Below are 16,306 nucleotides of genomic sequence, written 5' to 3'. Positions count from 1 at the left end.
CAAAAGTAAATATTGAGTACAAGCTGTAACACACAATACTTTCTGGGTTTTCTCCCTCTATCAGTAATAACCCACAATTCCTGCCACAAGGGATCAAAAAGTAGTCCAATATCTTCTAGAAACGTCACCCCTGTCACAAAAAACCAACACTGATGATCACAACAGCAGCGGCCCTGATTACACACACACTCACACAGTTTGCCATCTGAACAGGGCTGAAATTACTCCAGTGTCTGAGGTTGACAGACAAACCTGCATATGCTCTGGCTTTTCATTTGTAGTATCTCACTAAGTTTCCTTTAATTGTCACCCCCCTCCTCTACTCATTTATCTCTGTGTGTCTCATATCCTAGTTCCCCTGTTCAGACCCTCTCAGTCTTATTAACACTTATGAATTCATCTGTCTTCTCTTTCTTCATACCCCCCTCTTCCTATTTCATTATTACTGCATATGTGTGGGTGTTTTTTTCTGATGGAGCTCCATGTGGGCTAACTCACTTTGCACTGCCCCTATTGTAAATGAATACAGGGACGATGTGGGGGCTTTGATGGGACACTGACAACCCCCTACATCCCACCACGTCTGGTAGGAAAACAGAAACACAAGGCCATCTGCTTTGAGCACACCACGCACGCACACCACACACAGACACGCACGCACTCACACACATATATATATATTTATGCACATTTTGCTCATTGACCAGTGTCCATCAACACAGTCAATGGAATCTGATAGGTTGTTAAATGCTTAAAAACACACAACAAGCAGAAGGAAAAATGGTTGTGGGGGAGGAGCACTGTGTGTAGTGTACCTGCTAGCACACCACACACGTAGACCAGTCCGATCCTCAGGGCACCATGGACCATTTCTAGAGGGACTCCCACCAGCAGCTGCATGGCCATGTTCAGGCTCAAGTGTTCAATCCTGTAAGACATACACACATATACGTACTGTCAGACTATTGATACAATATCAATATGTAAACATAGGGCTTAAAGCTGTAGTGTGAAACTTTAAGATACTGTATAAATGAACATCTTTCATATTCAAACATTTTCCACCAAGATCAGTTATTGCTGATTAAACGAATCCATGCCAGGTAAATGTCTCCTCCTGCACTGTGGGTGTCTACAACAGCTGAAAAGGGAAGAAAACGTGGTGACGGAGTCAAAAGCCTGTCCAAGAAAAGTTTCAGACGCACCAGATAAACTAAACTGGTGGATATGGAATAAATGAGTCAACTGACTGGTCATTTGTCAAAACCTGTTGCTGATCCATTGTCTATCAGCTAAAGGACCGTTGTGTAAAAAACATGCTTAGAAACATTTAGACATGTGTATGCTGCAAAAAGCAAGTCAGAGGAAGAAAATGAAGTCTGTACATCAGTCTTTGAGGCCAGCAATTATTCCCAGTTTCTGATCATGAGAATGTGAAAGGGTCTGTGTTGCTGAGCTGTTAATTTGATTTACATGGTTTGCTGATTGGGCAGCTATTGAGGACAAAGCATAAGAAAAATAAGAAACTGCTAAATACACTGTTCTGTACCGGTTTAATATAATTTTTACCTTTTTACTGTGGCTTCTGAACACCGTACATATTTTAGATCCATCCTAAATCCATGGTGTAGATAATAGAGTTTTTGTGCAAACTTGCAACTTCAAATAACCTTTTTCCCTTCCATCAAACACAGACATGAAGAGGATGATAAACTGTAAAGGACACATGTTTCCATCTCCATTTGATTGACAGTAAAGATGCTCAATTCTGGCACCAAACAATAATAAAACAGAAACTGCGACAAAAACAAATTGTGTGTTTATGTCTTCGGGGTTGAAGGTTGTTGAGTGGGAGCTTCTTTGGAGCAAGATGAGGAGGAGGAAAAAGGGATACGACAGATGATATATGAACAGATATCTTCTAAAACAAAAGAAAATGGCAACTTAGATGATTGTCACAAGCAAACTGTATGTGGTCATTAACAGACAATCATCAAGTATTACATAGCAACACAGACAGAGGCACATGGTATACGAGTCACACAATGCACATACACAGATGGAAATGTACTGTTCACAGGAAAACACAGCATGAAAAAACATTACTTTGTCACCTCTGTTTAAAAGAGCAGGATGTGAAAGAAATGACAGAGGCAAAGAGAAACAATGTGAACACTCTTTTGGGCGTCTCCACTGTTTCACAGAATCAAATGGACATTGCTTAAACAAACAGCGAACCAGACACAAAACGCAACACAAACCAGACCAAAAAACAAGGTAAGGCCGATAATCTATTTAGTTTAGCAGACCACTTTAACAACAACACTGGCATAGAGGATCGTTCCAGTGATCAGACAGACAATGGGGCATATTGATTAGCCGGGGGACGCCTGTCCAAATGCACAAGGGCAACTCCACTCCAGATAATGGCGGCTATCTATTTCTAAACTGCTAATAAGGCTGTGAGGAATAGGCAGCACTGTCAGGCAGATCTACAGCAGACCATGAGATCCATGAGGTCCTATTGTGTCAAGATGACCATGGTCTTTGAGAGCACTCAACAAAAGCGCAGTTTTCTGACTCACCAAACTACAGATAAACGTTACTGTTAGTTCAGGTTTACTGCCACAATTCAAGAACTGGAACATCTTTCACAACAAGAAATATCAAGTTTTACATTATAACCAAAAGTAATTCAGATACTCAGGTTGTAATGTAATAGCCTTCTTTTCTTTTAGGCTGTTCCCCTCGCGTGTCGCCACAGTGAATCACCTGCTTCCATCTCGCCCTGTCCTCTGTATCCTCTTCTCTCATACCATTTACCTTCATGTCTTCTTTCACCACACACATAAACCTCCTCTTTTGTTTTCCTCTAGACCTCCTGTCTGGTTGCTCTAACCTCAGCATCCTTCGACCAACATATTCACTATTCCTCATCTGAACATGTCTCAGCCTGGTCTCTCTAACTTTATCTCAAAAACATCTCACATCTGGAAACATCACCATCTTCAGCTCTGCTACTTCCAGCTTTTCCTCCTGCCTTAAAACCACTGTCTATAAACAATACAGCATCACTGGTCTCACCATTGTCCTGTTCAGCTCTTATCCACACTTTCCTTTACTGTTCCTTATTATGTCAGGAGAAAGCATCCTTCCTGATTATGCCAACTGGACAATTGAAAGGCAAACTGAATGTGGTTTATACTTGGAACACACTAATCTTCCTGAAGTTCTAAAGCTGCTCCACACATTGTATTTATGTGAGAGAGAGAGTGAGAGGGAAGAGAAATGAGTCAGTCTGAGTTAGTAAGGCTCTGCTGCAAGATTTTTTTTCTGGCCAATATTTACACATGTTTTAGCGTTGGGAATTGGAAGGATCAGTTCTGCTGAGCTGTTGACAAGATTACATGGTTTGCAAATGTCTGTGTGTATGTGATAGAGAGAGAGAGTGGGTAAAACTGAAATATGTGAAGAGTGGTTTTAGTCTTTGTCACTTTTAGTGTGTATTATGGAGTGATACAACAACAAAGCACTGCCTGCACTAGTGGATACATGGATCACAGGGTGCATGGTGATATGAATGTAGTGAATATACCTCTAAGATGGTTCAATTTCTAATTTATATACTGTATGTAATATGTAAAGATAGTTTTTAGATAATCTAATGTTCTTCATTTGAACATATATGCAAGAGATTAAAACTTTATACTCTAGTTTAATGTCACTAATAATGAGTGAGTATTGAATCTGAAGGAATTGTGCTGATATAAAGGTTTGTGACGTGCAGAACAGAAAGCATGTTTTCAGGGTTGTGCCATGCCTAATTGTTTAGTATTTTGAACAATTTGCCAAATTGTCACCAAATGCATTTCAACCACCTCTGCTGGGCACACACACACCAAATGCTGAATGGCAAGCTGCCCAGCACAAATCTATAGTGAATTAGATTAAATCTCAGACTGAACCACGTCCTGTTTCAACAAAAGAAAGCAGTCAGTCCCAGACCACGAGATATACTACAACACAATGTAGGAGCATTCACACGGCTATACAGACACATGATGAAATAAAAGAATCATTGAAATGCTTTTCAAATGGGTATTAATGACGCACAAATCTCTGATACATGTATATAGACAAAGATGATTTCTACTACATCCACCACCAGGCCACCACATAGATTTTTGCATTACAATACAAAACTTGATTGACTGAAGATTAACTTCATGGTAATCTTTCCAACCTTAGCATTTTATATACTTACTACACATACACAGAAGTTTCCAGCCACTTTTTCTGAGGCTCTAAAACTTTTAAATTTGTCCTTGTGTGACCAGTTAAACATCCCGCCTCCCTCCTTTTATCCCTCCATCATTTTCACCATACACTGTCATCCCTGTTACCAGAACCTCCAGGTACTCCTAAGTAAATTACATTTATTAGTTCTCTTTATAACCTGACATTACGTTTTCTTAGAGAGGTGATTAAACCTGCTATGAACTGATAATGGAGTCTCCCACGAGAGAGGAGAGGAGAGGAGAGGAGAGGAGAGGAGAGGAGAGGAGAGGAGAGGAGAGGAGAGGAGAGGAGAGGAGAGGAGAGGAGAGGAGAGGAGAGGAGGAGACTGAAGAGGGTTTTATTAAATAATCTGACATTATGAAGCACCACTCACGGTCCATGCACATTTCATCAACAGTCCATTTATTGAAAAGACTTTACTCCACAAGCTTATTTGTCTCTTTGGGGATTGGGGCTGTAATTAAATGCATCCTAATTCACAATGAACTCACAACTTGACCATGACCTATTTCTTATTCTGGACTTAGTGATGCCTCTGAGACTCATTATATGCACCTTAGTCCCCTGCATCCATATGTGACCCTAACCCTCAGTTAAACATCTGGGTGTGATAATGGATGACTACAGTGGTCAAGTGCAGTTTCTTCAACTTGAGTCTCCTATCTAAAGTCAACCCTTTTTGTCTTTTCATCTTGACTACTGTAATGCTTTGTGTGTTGGGGGTAGCCAGGCCTCTCTCTCATGCTTGCATTTGGTGAAGAATACTGTTATGTGTCTTTTAACAGAAGCACACAAGCGAGAACATATTTTCCCCATATCTGCCTTACTTCACTGTCTCCCAGTATGTTTTAGGGTTGATTCGATTGGGTTGATTGTTTGCCTACAAGTCACTATAGTCCACAGAAACTGCAGCATAGCACAATTTACTAGAAATTTAAGAGCAGGTTTTGAACTCACCCAGTGTGCATGAAAATGTAGCTGAGATACCTCCAGGCCTGGGCTCGTAGCTGGGGGTGGTAAGGGAGGGGGCTCTTTAAGAAGGATGGGCTGGATACCTGCAGGACCAAGCGCTCCAGCTGGAAACCGTAGTACATGAACACGGCTACCTGGCAGAGCACAGAAAGAACTAATGATCATTTTAAGGAGGGACTGTTGAGCCTACACACCACAATAACTAGAATTAAATGTTAATGTCAATCTTTTAATTTAATTCAACTTAAATGCATTTACTTTATTTGTCTCCAACAGCTATCACTTAAACTAGGAAACAACAATACACACATTGAGAAGTTATCAGCAGTTTGGTAGAGGGGGGAAATGCTGGGTTATTTGTTTAAATACTGATTTTAAACCCAAGTTATTCCTGACAATAACTTCTGTTTTGTACTGTAAAATAAAATACACTGACTAAAAGAATACAGTTTTCTTGTGCTAAAATGTATTTTAAGCATTTTCATCGTCACAGAAATGTTTTTTTTTTTTTTTGAATATTAGTATTTTACATCATATATGTCCAGATTTAAATTTACATTACAACGATTCTTGTTGAGTTACTGTACCAGCTACTAGTGCAATAGTATGAAACAGAACTGTATAAGAATTTACATGGATCTGGGCGTTTAACCAGTGATTACAATTAATAGCCCAAACAGAATAAATGGCCGTCGTCTCAGTTGGATTTCGCACTCAAAAGAAAAGTATTAGCAACTAATAAACATGTAAACACTTGTTCCATTTTATTCATTTTATGAATAAAACTGTCAAGTTGGAATCAGAATGATTTGGGTTGAAAAATATTGTAAAATGAAATGTAGCCAGTGAGAGAGCTGCCAAACTGCACAGTTGTTATTATGTACGTGCTAAGGAGATACGTGTACAGTATCTCCTTAGCACTTCTAATGGTCAAATCTCATATCTATTGAAATGTACCTTTAATAAAAAGTTAACATATACTGGTTTTACCTCAGCAATGGTAATAGCCAGAATGAACCAGGGAGGGGGACAGTAGGTGTAACTGTCAAAGTACCACTTGCGGTCAACCTCTCTTGGGAGTGTTTCATAGGCGACATGGCGGACCAAACGCTGGGGGAGTCCTAAGCCAACTTCATCTCTGAGACTGCAGCCTTTCAGCTGCCTGCTCCCCTGCAGAATAGCTCTCCGGAAACTGTTGGAGCGTTTGTTGCTCATCTGGAGAAAGGAACAAAGAAGAGAGAAAAGTGAAAAAGGGAGGATGCAGATGAGGGGACCAGGAAGGAAGAGAAAAGGAAAGATCAGAGATTTGGACAACGTTATGACATTTAGGGCATACTATAACCATCATACCATAAAATCAGTTGTTTTATATTCCATGCTACTTCAACAGATTTTATTTTGTAGAGCATATTCATGAAGAACTCAACACACAGTCTGGATAGAGGCCACACACACACACACACACCACTCCCACCTCGCAGAGTGCCAGTACCATCGCCTAGCAACCACCGTCTCCTCATTCCTTGTTGTCTCTGAAATCAAGTTCACTTCCTCCATGCCCATTTTTAGACATTCAGAACCAATCAGTATAGTAAGAAAGGTAAAAATCTGACAAAGTGACTTTTGTATTTCAAATGTGTTATTCTGATTTAATGTAATAATTTTCCTTACAAATGTGTTGCACTTTTCAACACTTTACACACTCATACATGACACAACAGCTGGATTGATTAGTTCATTAATTGATTAGGAGAACATTGATGATTCTATCCACTCAAATGGGGAAAACTGCTTCTGGCATATTGAAATATTTACTCCTCTTACAGTAAATACAATATTTTTGAGTTTTGGGATGTTGAGCAGACAAAACAAAACGATTTTTAGCAGTTCCCTGGTGTTTTATGTACATTCATTTTCCATAACCGCTTATCCTTACAGGGTCATGGAGGGGTTCCAGCCTAGCTGTCATTGATTGAGATGCGTGTACACCCTGGAAAGGACACCATTCTACCCAGGGTTGTAAATTAACTCTTTGATCACCAGCCAATGTGTTTGTCAATCACAATTTCCACTAGCCATTTTTTTCCCCAGGGAAAATAACAGAGATTAGCCATTCACTCTGATGAGTCACAACTGTATTTGAAGCAAAAGGGGGACCAATATTAGGAACGTGGTCATAATGTTCAGCCTGATCAGTGTAGCTCTAATAGAGAATCTAACTGAATCCCAGAAACACGACCATGACATTTAGATGCTGAAACAATGAAAGCACATGTGTCTAATCCTCATCCTGAAGCTGAGAAGGTCTCATCACATCTAACAGTTTCTCCTCAGGGCGCAACAACTAGTAAATAAATGACATAAAAATGAGGAAATGAGGAAAATTATGAGAGTAAGACTGAACCAAAGACTGTCATACTATGGACATAAAGACTTTTTATTAATCAGAAAAAGGTTAGGGTAGCTTACAGTATTTTATTTTATCAAATTTTATTTGATCTTGTTCACGATTTAATCATCTTATCATTTTGTCTCGAGAACAGTTGATGCAGTCATTCCCATTTCTTTGTAATGATGGGAAAAATGTTCTGGTTTACAGCCACTGGATTTCTAAAAAAAAAAAAAAAAAAAAAGCCTTTCTGCAATTTATTAGAAAAATGTTGGATCTGTAATAAAGCTGTGAGTGATGGCAACAATAAGGAAGATTTTGGCTTAAAGATAGCAGGCTGATCATCATGTGAATGATGATTGAATAGTTCATTTCTGTTTAATTGATTTGGAAAGATGTGTTGAAGAAAGCAAAAGACGTGCATCAAATCAGAAGGTCAAAAACATCAAAAAAACTGTTGGCTGGTGGTTCTTCTGGCACTCTTTAACAGGACCTTTATTGTCCCTGTGGGGAACACTGTTTGGACATAAACTTCAGAAAAAAGGGCCAATTATTTCAGGCTTTATATGAGGCAAACAGAACTGTGGGAAAATGATTACAGGTTACCATGGACACTTCTAGACCACACTACAGCAAGAGCGAGCACAGTCCTCCCCCCGGGCAGCCATGCTCCATAAAGACAGTCAATTCTTTCTGTGAAGTGACTGCGATTCCTCTCTTTTTTTTTAAAGACACAAAAGAAAGAATGACATTCTCACTGTTTACCCGCTGCCAGGAGAAGGGAGTGGGTGAAGAGAAGAGGTGAGGGGGACAAATGGGCGTTTGGCCAGCAACAGACGCATTTAAGGACACACAGAAGTAGAGAAAAAGGTTGAAAAAGGGAGTGAAAGGAAAGGTATAGTGAAAGAAAGAATGTGTGATGTTGGTTTCACAGAAATGTCATACATACATACATATCTTATTTGTTTTGTCAGATTACTGTACTTCAAAATGACGGTCTCAAAAAAAAAAAAAAAAAAAAAAACGATTCCTCAAACACAGTCAAGTATGTCAAACTTTCCTGGGACAGTAGTTTACATTGTAATTCCATATTTCTGCGAATGAACCTGAATTTGAGCCAAAGATCTGTGAACAGGAGACTGAAAACTACTTCTTCTACAACAGTTCTCAAAGAGAAAGAAAGAAACTGCAGCCATCAAAGAAGGACACTATTGTTTTTAATATGGTGCAGCAGCTATCATTACACAGTGTGTCACTCATACTGCGAACTACAACAGAGCCGGTTTCTGCCCAAGACAAATGTAAGAAAGCAAAGCCTTGGAGTAATATATGAGACAGTAAAGCAGAAGGAGAAAAATAGAAAGAATGAAGAATATGGAACAGGTAAGGTAGAAACTGGGCAAAGCTGAGAGGTTGTGCAGTAAGAAAGACAGAGCTAAAGGTAAAAAGTGAGAAAAGACAGAGGAGAAGATGAAGTAAAGAGAAGGGTGAGCAGTGATTTGAATGCTGACTGTGACAAAGCAGTGAGCAGGCAATTACTGACAATCATATTGATGGAAGAGCTGCTGTGCAAAGGAGAGATGGTGCGACAAATAAACCCCTCACAGTTTGTCTCTGTCTGTCCTGGCTTCTGACTCTCCCTTTATTATTCCTCCCCACCTCAGACCATCTTTGCTGCTAGAGATATAAGTCATTTACCAACAGAAAGTAGACACTGCACAGTTAACTTGAAATAATTACAAACTTCTTGATCTCATATTTCATTTTGGTTTGACATTGACCTTTATCATTGAGGCCGTTGATGCCTTCCCATAAAAAGTCCTTTATGTCATGTTTACATACCATACATTCCTTCAGAGACTTGTAGAATAGCTACTAGGAGTGGGCAGAGTAACACTGAACTTTTAACCATGAATACTTGCTCTATCAACAGTTTAGGTAATAACATCTCAAAGTGTTCTTAAAAGCCCAGTGTGATGTTTGTGAATAGCTTTCTAAAATATTTAAAAAACTGAGAGGAGCAACATATCAAATGCAAAACCAGCAAATATACTGCATGTGTTTATTTATTTTTTTTGAGTATTTCCTCCAGCTGTATTTGTTCACTTATTTTTATTTTATTTTTTTTCCCACTTATCTAAAGTCGGGTCATGGTGGCAACACTCAAAGTATGATATTTTAGATGCCGCCCTCCCTACCAACACACTGTAGTTTTCCATGAGGGATGCCAGGGTGTTACCAGGCCAGATGAGATATGTAATCCCAGTGAACTGCATCTATCCCAGGGTCTCCTACCAGCTGACCATGCCTGGTAAAACCCCACCATGAACCCTAACCAGATGCCTGAACCATCTATACTGGACCCTTTTGAGATGAGCAGTTTCCAAACGTCCACAGTTATGTCACCTCACGACACCTGTAAAACGTCGGACCACAGACTATAACCAAGAGCTGTCTGGCACATCTATTAAGTGCATGCCTGAAAGAAATAAACTGGAAAAGCTACTGTTAGCTGGGAGACTAAAGCTAGTAGGAATTACAAACCATCGCACAGAGCTGTCCTCTCCTGTATCATGGCGGTCAGTCAGTTTATAGTTTCAACATCCTAGATGATCAATCATGTTGTTGTGAAAATATCTGTATTTGAATGATCAGATTAGATACGGATGTTCAACAAGAAAAGCCTCCTGTGTGCCCTTTGACCTTCATTGTGTTGACTTTTTTCACTGAATTGTACCATGACTCATGAAGATACTTTAATTGCTTTGATAGGGGCAGCAACTCACCCACAACTTGCAGAGTGCAATGCACCATTTTCTGGCACACACCATGGTTTCAGACTTGTAGTATCTGATTATCAATGAAGCAGCTTCACACTTGGCCGTGAGCGTTTTCAGCACACATATATTCATCAAAAAATTTCAAAAAGGATTTTCCAAAAGTATAGGAAAAGTCTTAAGACTGCTTGTTTTGTCCGGCCAATAGTTCACATCATAATCAGAGAAATCAGAATAAATTTGAGCAATAAAACTGGGAAGGAAGGAAATCATTTTGTAATTGCTTAATTTTATCAGAATGAATTGTTGGCTACTCATTTATATCACATTATATTACGTCACTCATAAATTGTCAGTTCTTTTTTCCCTCTGCTGTCGCTGTGTTTGAAAATGTAAAACTCTCTCAGAGGAGGGTGAGGGGGTGAGGGGGTGGACACAATAAGGACTAAGAAAAAAAGTGAATATACACACAGATGCACCCCATTCCTCTCTGTCCCACTTCCAGTAGCAGCCTCTGACCCACAGCCTTTCACGTGACATCTTTTGACATTTTTCCAAGCTTCCTACAGGCCTCATTCTTCACCCACTGCATCGTACAATAAACAGACCAGAGGAACAAGAGAGATGGGGAGAGATGGACGTACTTACACTCACAGACAACAATGAATTCCCTACAGTCTCTACAGACATGCATACCCCCACCCCATCCCTCAGCCACCCAGTAGTTATTGTTTAGCACAGAACTACTCCTACTCCAAGACCACTCTACACAGTCCCGGGTCAGCGGTTCAGCCTCCCAGGAGGAACAGCCAAGAGACAGTGGAAAACAGAAAATGAGGAAGTTTTGAGGCAGCGAGCACAGGTGGAGTAAGGCCTTGGCCATCACAAGCAGCCTGCAGCTTGGAGGTGAAAGTGAAAGTGGGGCAAGGTGAGCGCTAAGAGGGGAATTTATCACCAGACTGAGCGTCACTTCCTATTAGGGAGACTCTTCAGTTTGTTGCAGAGGTGATCTTGGAATATGACTTCTGGGGCTGAATGTAAAAAGAGAAAAATGCTTGATGTGATGAAGAAAACTAAGATGCTGAGGTGTCCTGCAGTAGTTACGCCGTTTTGCAAGTCACAATAAATACATTGTATACTGATATTAAAAAACAATCAAAACATCTAAACAGACCTCCTGGTAAACTATTGAATTTCTTGTTTGCTATTCTGCTTAAAACAAATGTCAGCAAGTACGCAAATGTTCACACATCTCACCAGGTTGACAAAATCTTGGTAGCAGATCTTTCCATCAGCGTTGCCATTGGCGAGGGCCAATAGTACTTCCAGTTTGTGGGGGTCAAGCTCAGAGCCGTGTGTCGCCAGCAGGTCCCTGAACCGCTCCGTGCTGATAAAGCCTGAACTATCTGGGTCATACTGCAAATGAACACACACAGAGGCAATGCATAAACAGTGTAAGTCATCTGCAATAATATGAAATATAAAAGAACAGGCACAACAAACACACAGTTTCTATTAGATGATGATACATACATGATACGAATAAACATTATTTAATGAGAGCTTTGTATCACCCATAGCAATTTTTTCTGTGTAGTCAAACATTATAACAAAGCCATCTGCAGCGGTTTAGCCACAGTTTGAGTAGTTTTTGAGCAGTTTTAAATGCTGAGAGACTGCTGAGACATAACAGTACCTTTTAACGGCGCTGGATTTAACTTTGAAATGACACTGAGCACCACAATTAACCACCAGGCTGTGATTTTACTTGCTGTATTATTTTTCCATAATAGCACACAGTTTTGAATCTTAAATGGGAATGAATAGTGAAATTGCTACATTGCGTGTTTGAGGTTATCTATAGATAGAGGAATGATGTAAAAGAGGCATGCTGATTGCAGAGTAATGAACACTGCTTCAAGTGGAAAACACGGTCCTGCCTAGACTGCTAAAATCAAGCTGCTCCAGATGCCCTAAAACAAGGATAAAACTGAAAACAGATACATCTGTGACAATATCTGTTCATTCGAGAACACTGGAATATATCACGACTGAATGTTTAATTTGAATGTCAGGTTGCTTGTGAGTGCATACAAAAGACAACTGCTGCCTCTGTCTCAATGTGCCTCCTTGTATGTATGTGAGTGTGTTTCTCTTGATTTGCAAATGTGCACGTTCATGCATAAAGATGTGACAATATTAGCTGCCTGCCAAATTCCAACACCCCTGATCCAGAAATAGTTAAAGCCTCCATGCAGGCGTGTGTTTGTGTGAGTGTGTGTTTGCCATATGCCAGAGTTAGAGTACAGCCAGGCTGGCAGCAGGTGCTCTGTGCTTGACCAAGTAACAACAAGAGGAGGAGGTTTTGGATCTCACTCGTGTTGTTTTTCTGCACGTCATCTGATAGTGAGGAGGCAGTTTTTATTCCTAGCTGTCATTTTTCCATTGATGTCATCTTTGAAACATGGCCGTATTAATCAGCATGTATACTCATACCTGGCCTGGAAGTAGACTTGAGAAAGTTCATGTGGGAGCAGTTATTTAAAAGCATATGTAGTAAAGTAATATGCTCCAAATGCATGACAGGCATGATTGTTTCCATCACCCTTCTGTCTTAGGGGGTAGAGGGTTGAGCCAGTATAACAGCAGTAAGTATATTAAGACTTTGGGTGAGATCAATACTTAGAATGACTAATTGTATTATAACCATTCAATGTATAGAAATTGCAGATGACATTGCACTCCTATCACATACACACCAACAGATGCAGGACAAGACAATAAGGCTGAAAACAACAGCAGCTGAGCTTGAACTATAAATGGGTCAAAAAACAAAATCATGCATGCAGATTAATAACAAAAGGATGAATTCCATAACACTCGAGGACCACTCTCAAAGACGTCAACAACTATACCTACTTGGGAAGAGTGATGGAGAGGATGGAGAGTCAGAGGAAGATGTAAAGGCAAGAATTGGAAAAGACAGAGCAGCATTCCACATCCTAACCAAGGTAACATCTCTCTCAACACCAAGCTTAAAATCTTCAACTCCAACCTCGTATCCCTACTGCTGTATGGATCCGAAACATGGAAGAACACCACTACCATCACAAGCAAGCTGCAGACATTCAGGAACCACTGCCTAAAATGCATCCTTGGGATATTCTGGCCAAACACAATCAACAGCATCACACTGTGGGAACCAATAGAAGTACAGATGAAAAGAAGAAAGTGGATCTGGATTGGTCACACTCTGAAAAGAAACATCACAAAAACCAAACAGGTATTGGCATGGAAACCACGGGGCAAACGGGGGAGAGGTCGTCCCTGGAGAAGAAGCACAAAGCACGGGTTCAAGAAGGAGGGGCCGACGGAGCAACTGCTACAGTAGATAGCCCAAGAAAGACATGGGTGAAGGTGGTTCATCAACGGCCTATGTTCCAAAAGGAATACAAAAACCTAAGTAAGTTAGTAATGTATATAAAGGTGGACAAACCTTCCCTGATGTCACCAAAAGTTTCCAGAGGAGTTGTTTTGAAGTGTGGTGGATCCACCCTTCACCATATTGCATGTGTCTGACTGCTCCTGACTTTAAAGTTAATTAAAAAAATGCGAGTGTGAGCGGAGCTACAGAAGCTCTAGAGATCTAAACTTATTGTGGTGCATATAGTACATGTGTTTTTATACATTAAAGTTAGGGGCTGACTTTTTTAAATGAGCCTCAAGTGGCATTTCGGCCCCCCCCCCAGTTTTTTTGGCACTTTTTATTTATGGATTTACTTTTCAACCACTGGGTAAATGCAGCCCTGGAGATTGGCTCTTGATTATAACACATATTAAGTCTATAAAAGTCAGTTAGTTTGTACTATTGCACAAGGACACCAGACCCCATCAACACCTCTGTCAGCAGACAGAAAACCTCAGAGTGCAAGAAGACATTATCAGAGGAAGGAAAAAAAAGAATGTGCCTTTCCCCAAACGTCAATCAAAAAATTCCATCACCTACTCTGCTGACATTTTTATCCATGTGTGTGAACTTGTAATTGGTTTATTTTAAGAAAGACGAAGTTCTCAGAAATTTGAGAAAAGTCTGTTTTCAATGCTTTTGTTTAAGCCAAGCAGGTCCAAGACAAATTGATGTGATTTTACGTGGTCTCATGTGATTTAACAGATTACAATGTTTCTAGGTGTTTTATTCATCAATAGAGGTGAGGGACATAAATTATTCTATTAGTCTATTTGGTGATGACTTCAAATCTTTGTCAAGAGCACTTTTCCCCAGTTTGTGTTGACTTATTGGTATGGTGTTTGAGGCTAGATTGCATTGTGACTATGTAAAGGACAACAAGACTCGAACTTACCTAACATCCCAAATCAGTAGAATAAGATCCAGAATATTAAGTGTTCTGGTAAATTTAGAACAAAAAAAGCAATCACAACAGTAATCTTACCAGAGTGAGCTATTCATTATTTACAACTGGTTTGAATGTATGCACCTGACACAAGAGCCAACAGAGGAAGGAGGAGAAGAGGGAAGATGGTGCAAGAGTTTATCCTTAAAATGCAGTACATATTTACAGTGAGAGTGAGATGTATCTTCCCAAAACGTCCAGTGCTTTGACTTGATCATGTTCAACACACGGAAATCTCTCTCTATCTCACACACACACTCACACACACACACACACACACACACACACACACACACACACACACACACACACACACACTTAATTCTTAAAATGTAAATTGTAAACTACCAATGAAAGAACCCACCTTCTCTTGTAGCAGATCAGCCAGTTTCTTTCGAGGACATCTTTTCATGATGAAGTGATGTCGGCCATAGCCAGTCGCACCACTCAGTGTGTGACAATAGGCTCACTGTGTCCTCAGTCATATTGTTTGTCCCAGACTGTGCAGGGTTATTTCCAACCAGGACTAAAGGATTACAATCCAATCCAAGACCCTCACTGCACACCTCCCCCATGTTCCTCCCTCATTCCCCCTCCAAAACCCCAATCAGCCTCCCGTCTGCTTCCTCGCTCCTTCCCAAACACCCTCTTACCCTACATTCATGCACCTCTCCTCCACTTTCTCCTTTCACTTTCTCTCTGTAAAGCAAACATGCACGCTCCCCCACTAAAACAAATAAATAGCCCAATAAATGAGCCTGTTATCGCTTTTTGTGTCAGTCACAGATGCAGGCAGCCATACCTTGTTTTCCTCAAACACACACACACAAACATTCCCCTTGCTCTGCTTTTCAACACCACAGGCTTCATAGCTGAGTGAGCACTCGCTGAAGTCAACAGGCATATTCAACAATAGGCCCCTGACAACAATTTCATGCAAGGTTTACCCAGTTCCTTCACTCCAATTAGTGACCATTTCCTTTTAGACGTTCAAGCAGAGAAGGACATTATATGACACAAGAACAAGAGTCAAAGGCTTCACTAAAAACTAAATATGACATGTTAAATGTTTACTACTGAAGCTTCATTTTTACCAATTTAAATTTACTTTTTGGTGAGGAAGTTGTAGAAAAAATGTCATAATTTCCCACACCACAAATTAATAAATTTTTGTCATTTTCATAGAAGACATATATTTAAGATCTATGCATATGTACTTGTATACCTTTATTATGTCACAACATGAGATACATAATGATGTAGTCAGTTTTTTTAATAACTTCCTGATATTAAATGTGCATCACAACAAAAAGAGGATTTTATTTATTTTGGGTAATGCAATCCACACACTGGTAAGTATTCAGCTTAGCTGAACTGGTTCTATTGCCATCGTTTTGTGTATGTAGTATGTTATTGTCTGCGCTCCATAGGATCTGTCTTACAAACACAAAAGCAAG

General features: G+C 40.0%; 1 protein-coding gene across 2 annotated transcripts in view; it reads right to left on the bottom strand.

Moving 5' to 3' along the window:
* Positions 1-16,306, bottom strand: part of rhbdl3 (rhomboid, veinlet-like 3 (Drosophila)) — a 48,499-nt gene that overhangs the window by 6,364 nt on the left and 25,829 nt on the right. For both annotated transcript variants that reach the window (XM_047579522.1, XM_047579521.1), the window contains 4 exons: positions 11,695-11,853; positions 6,262-6,486; positions 5,257-5,405; positions 816-928 (listed from right to left, as the gene is read on the bottom strand). In XM_047579522.1, coding sequence (XP_047435478.1) covers positions 816-928; positions 5,257-5,405; positions 6,262-6,486; positions 11,695-11,853 — 646 coding nt within the window. The remainder of the gene's footprint in view (positions 1-815; positions 929-5,256; positions 5,406-6,261; positions 6,487-11,694; positions 11,854-16,306) is intronic.

Source organism: Mugil cephalus, chromosome 2 (assembly GCF_022458985.1).
Source record: "Mugil cephalus isolate CIBA_MC_2020 chromosome 2, CIBA_Mcephalus_1.1, whole genome shotgun sequence".
Lineage (NCBI taxonomy): Eukaryota > Metazoa > Chordata > Actinopteri > Mugiliformes > Mugilidae > Mugil > Mugil cephalus.
The sequence above is the reverse complement of the archived record's forward strand: the minus strand, read 5'-3'. Positions and strand labels throughout refer to the sequence as shown.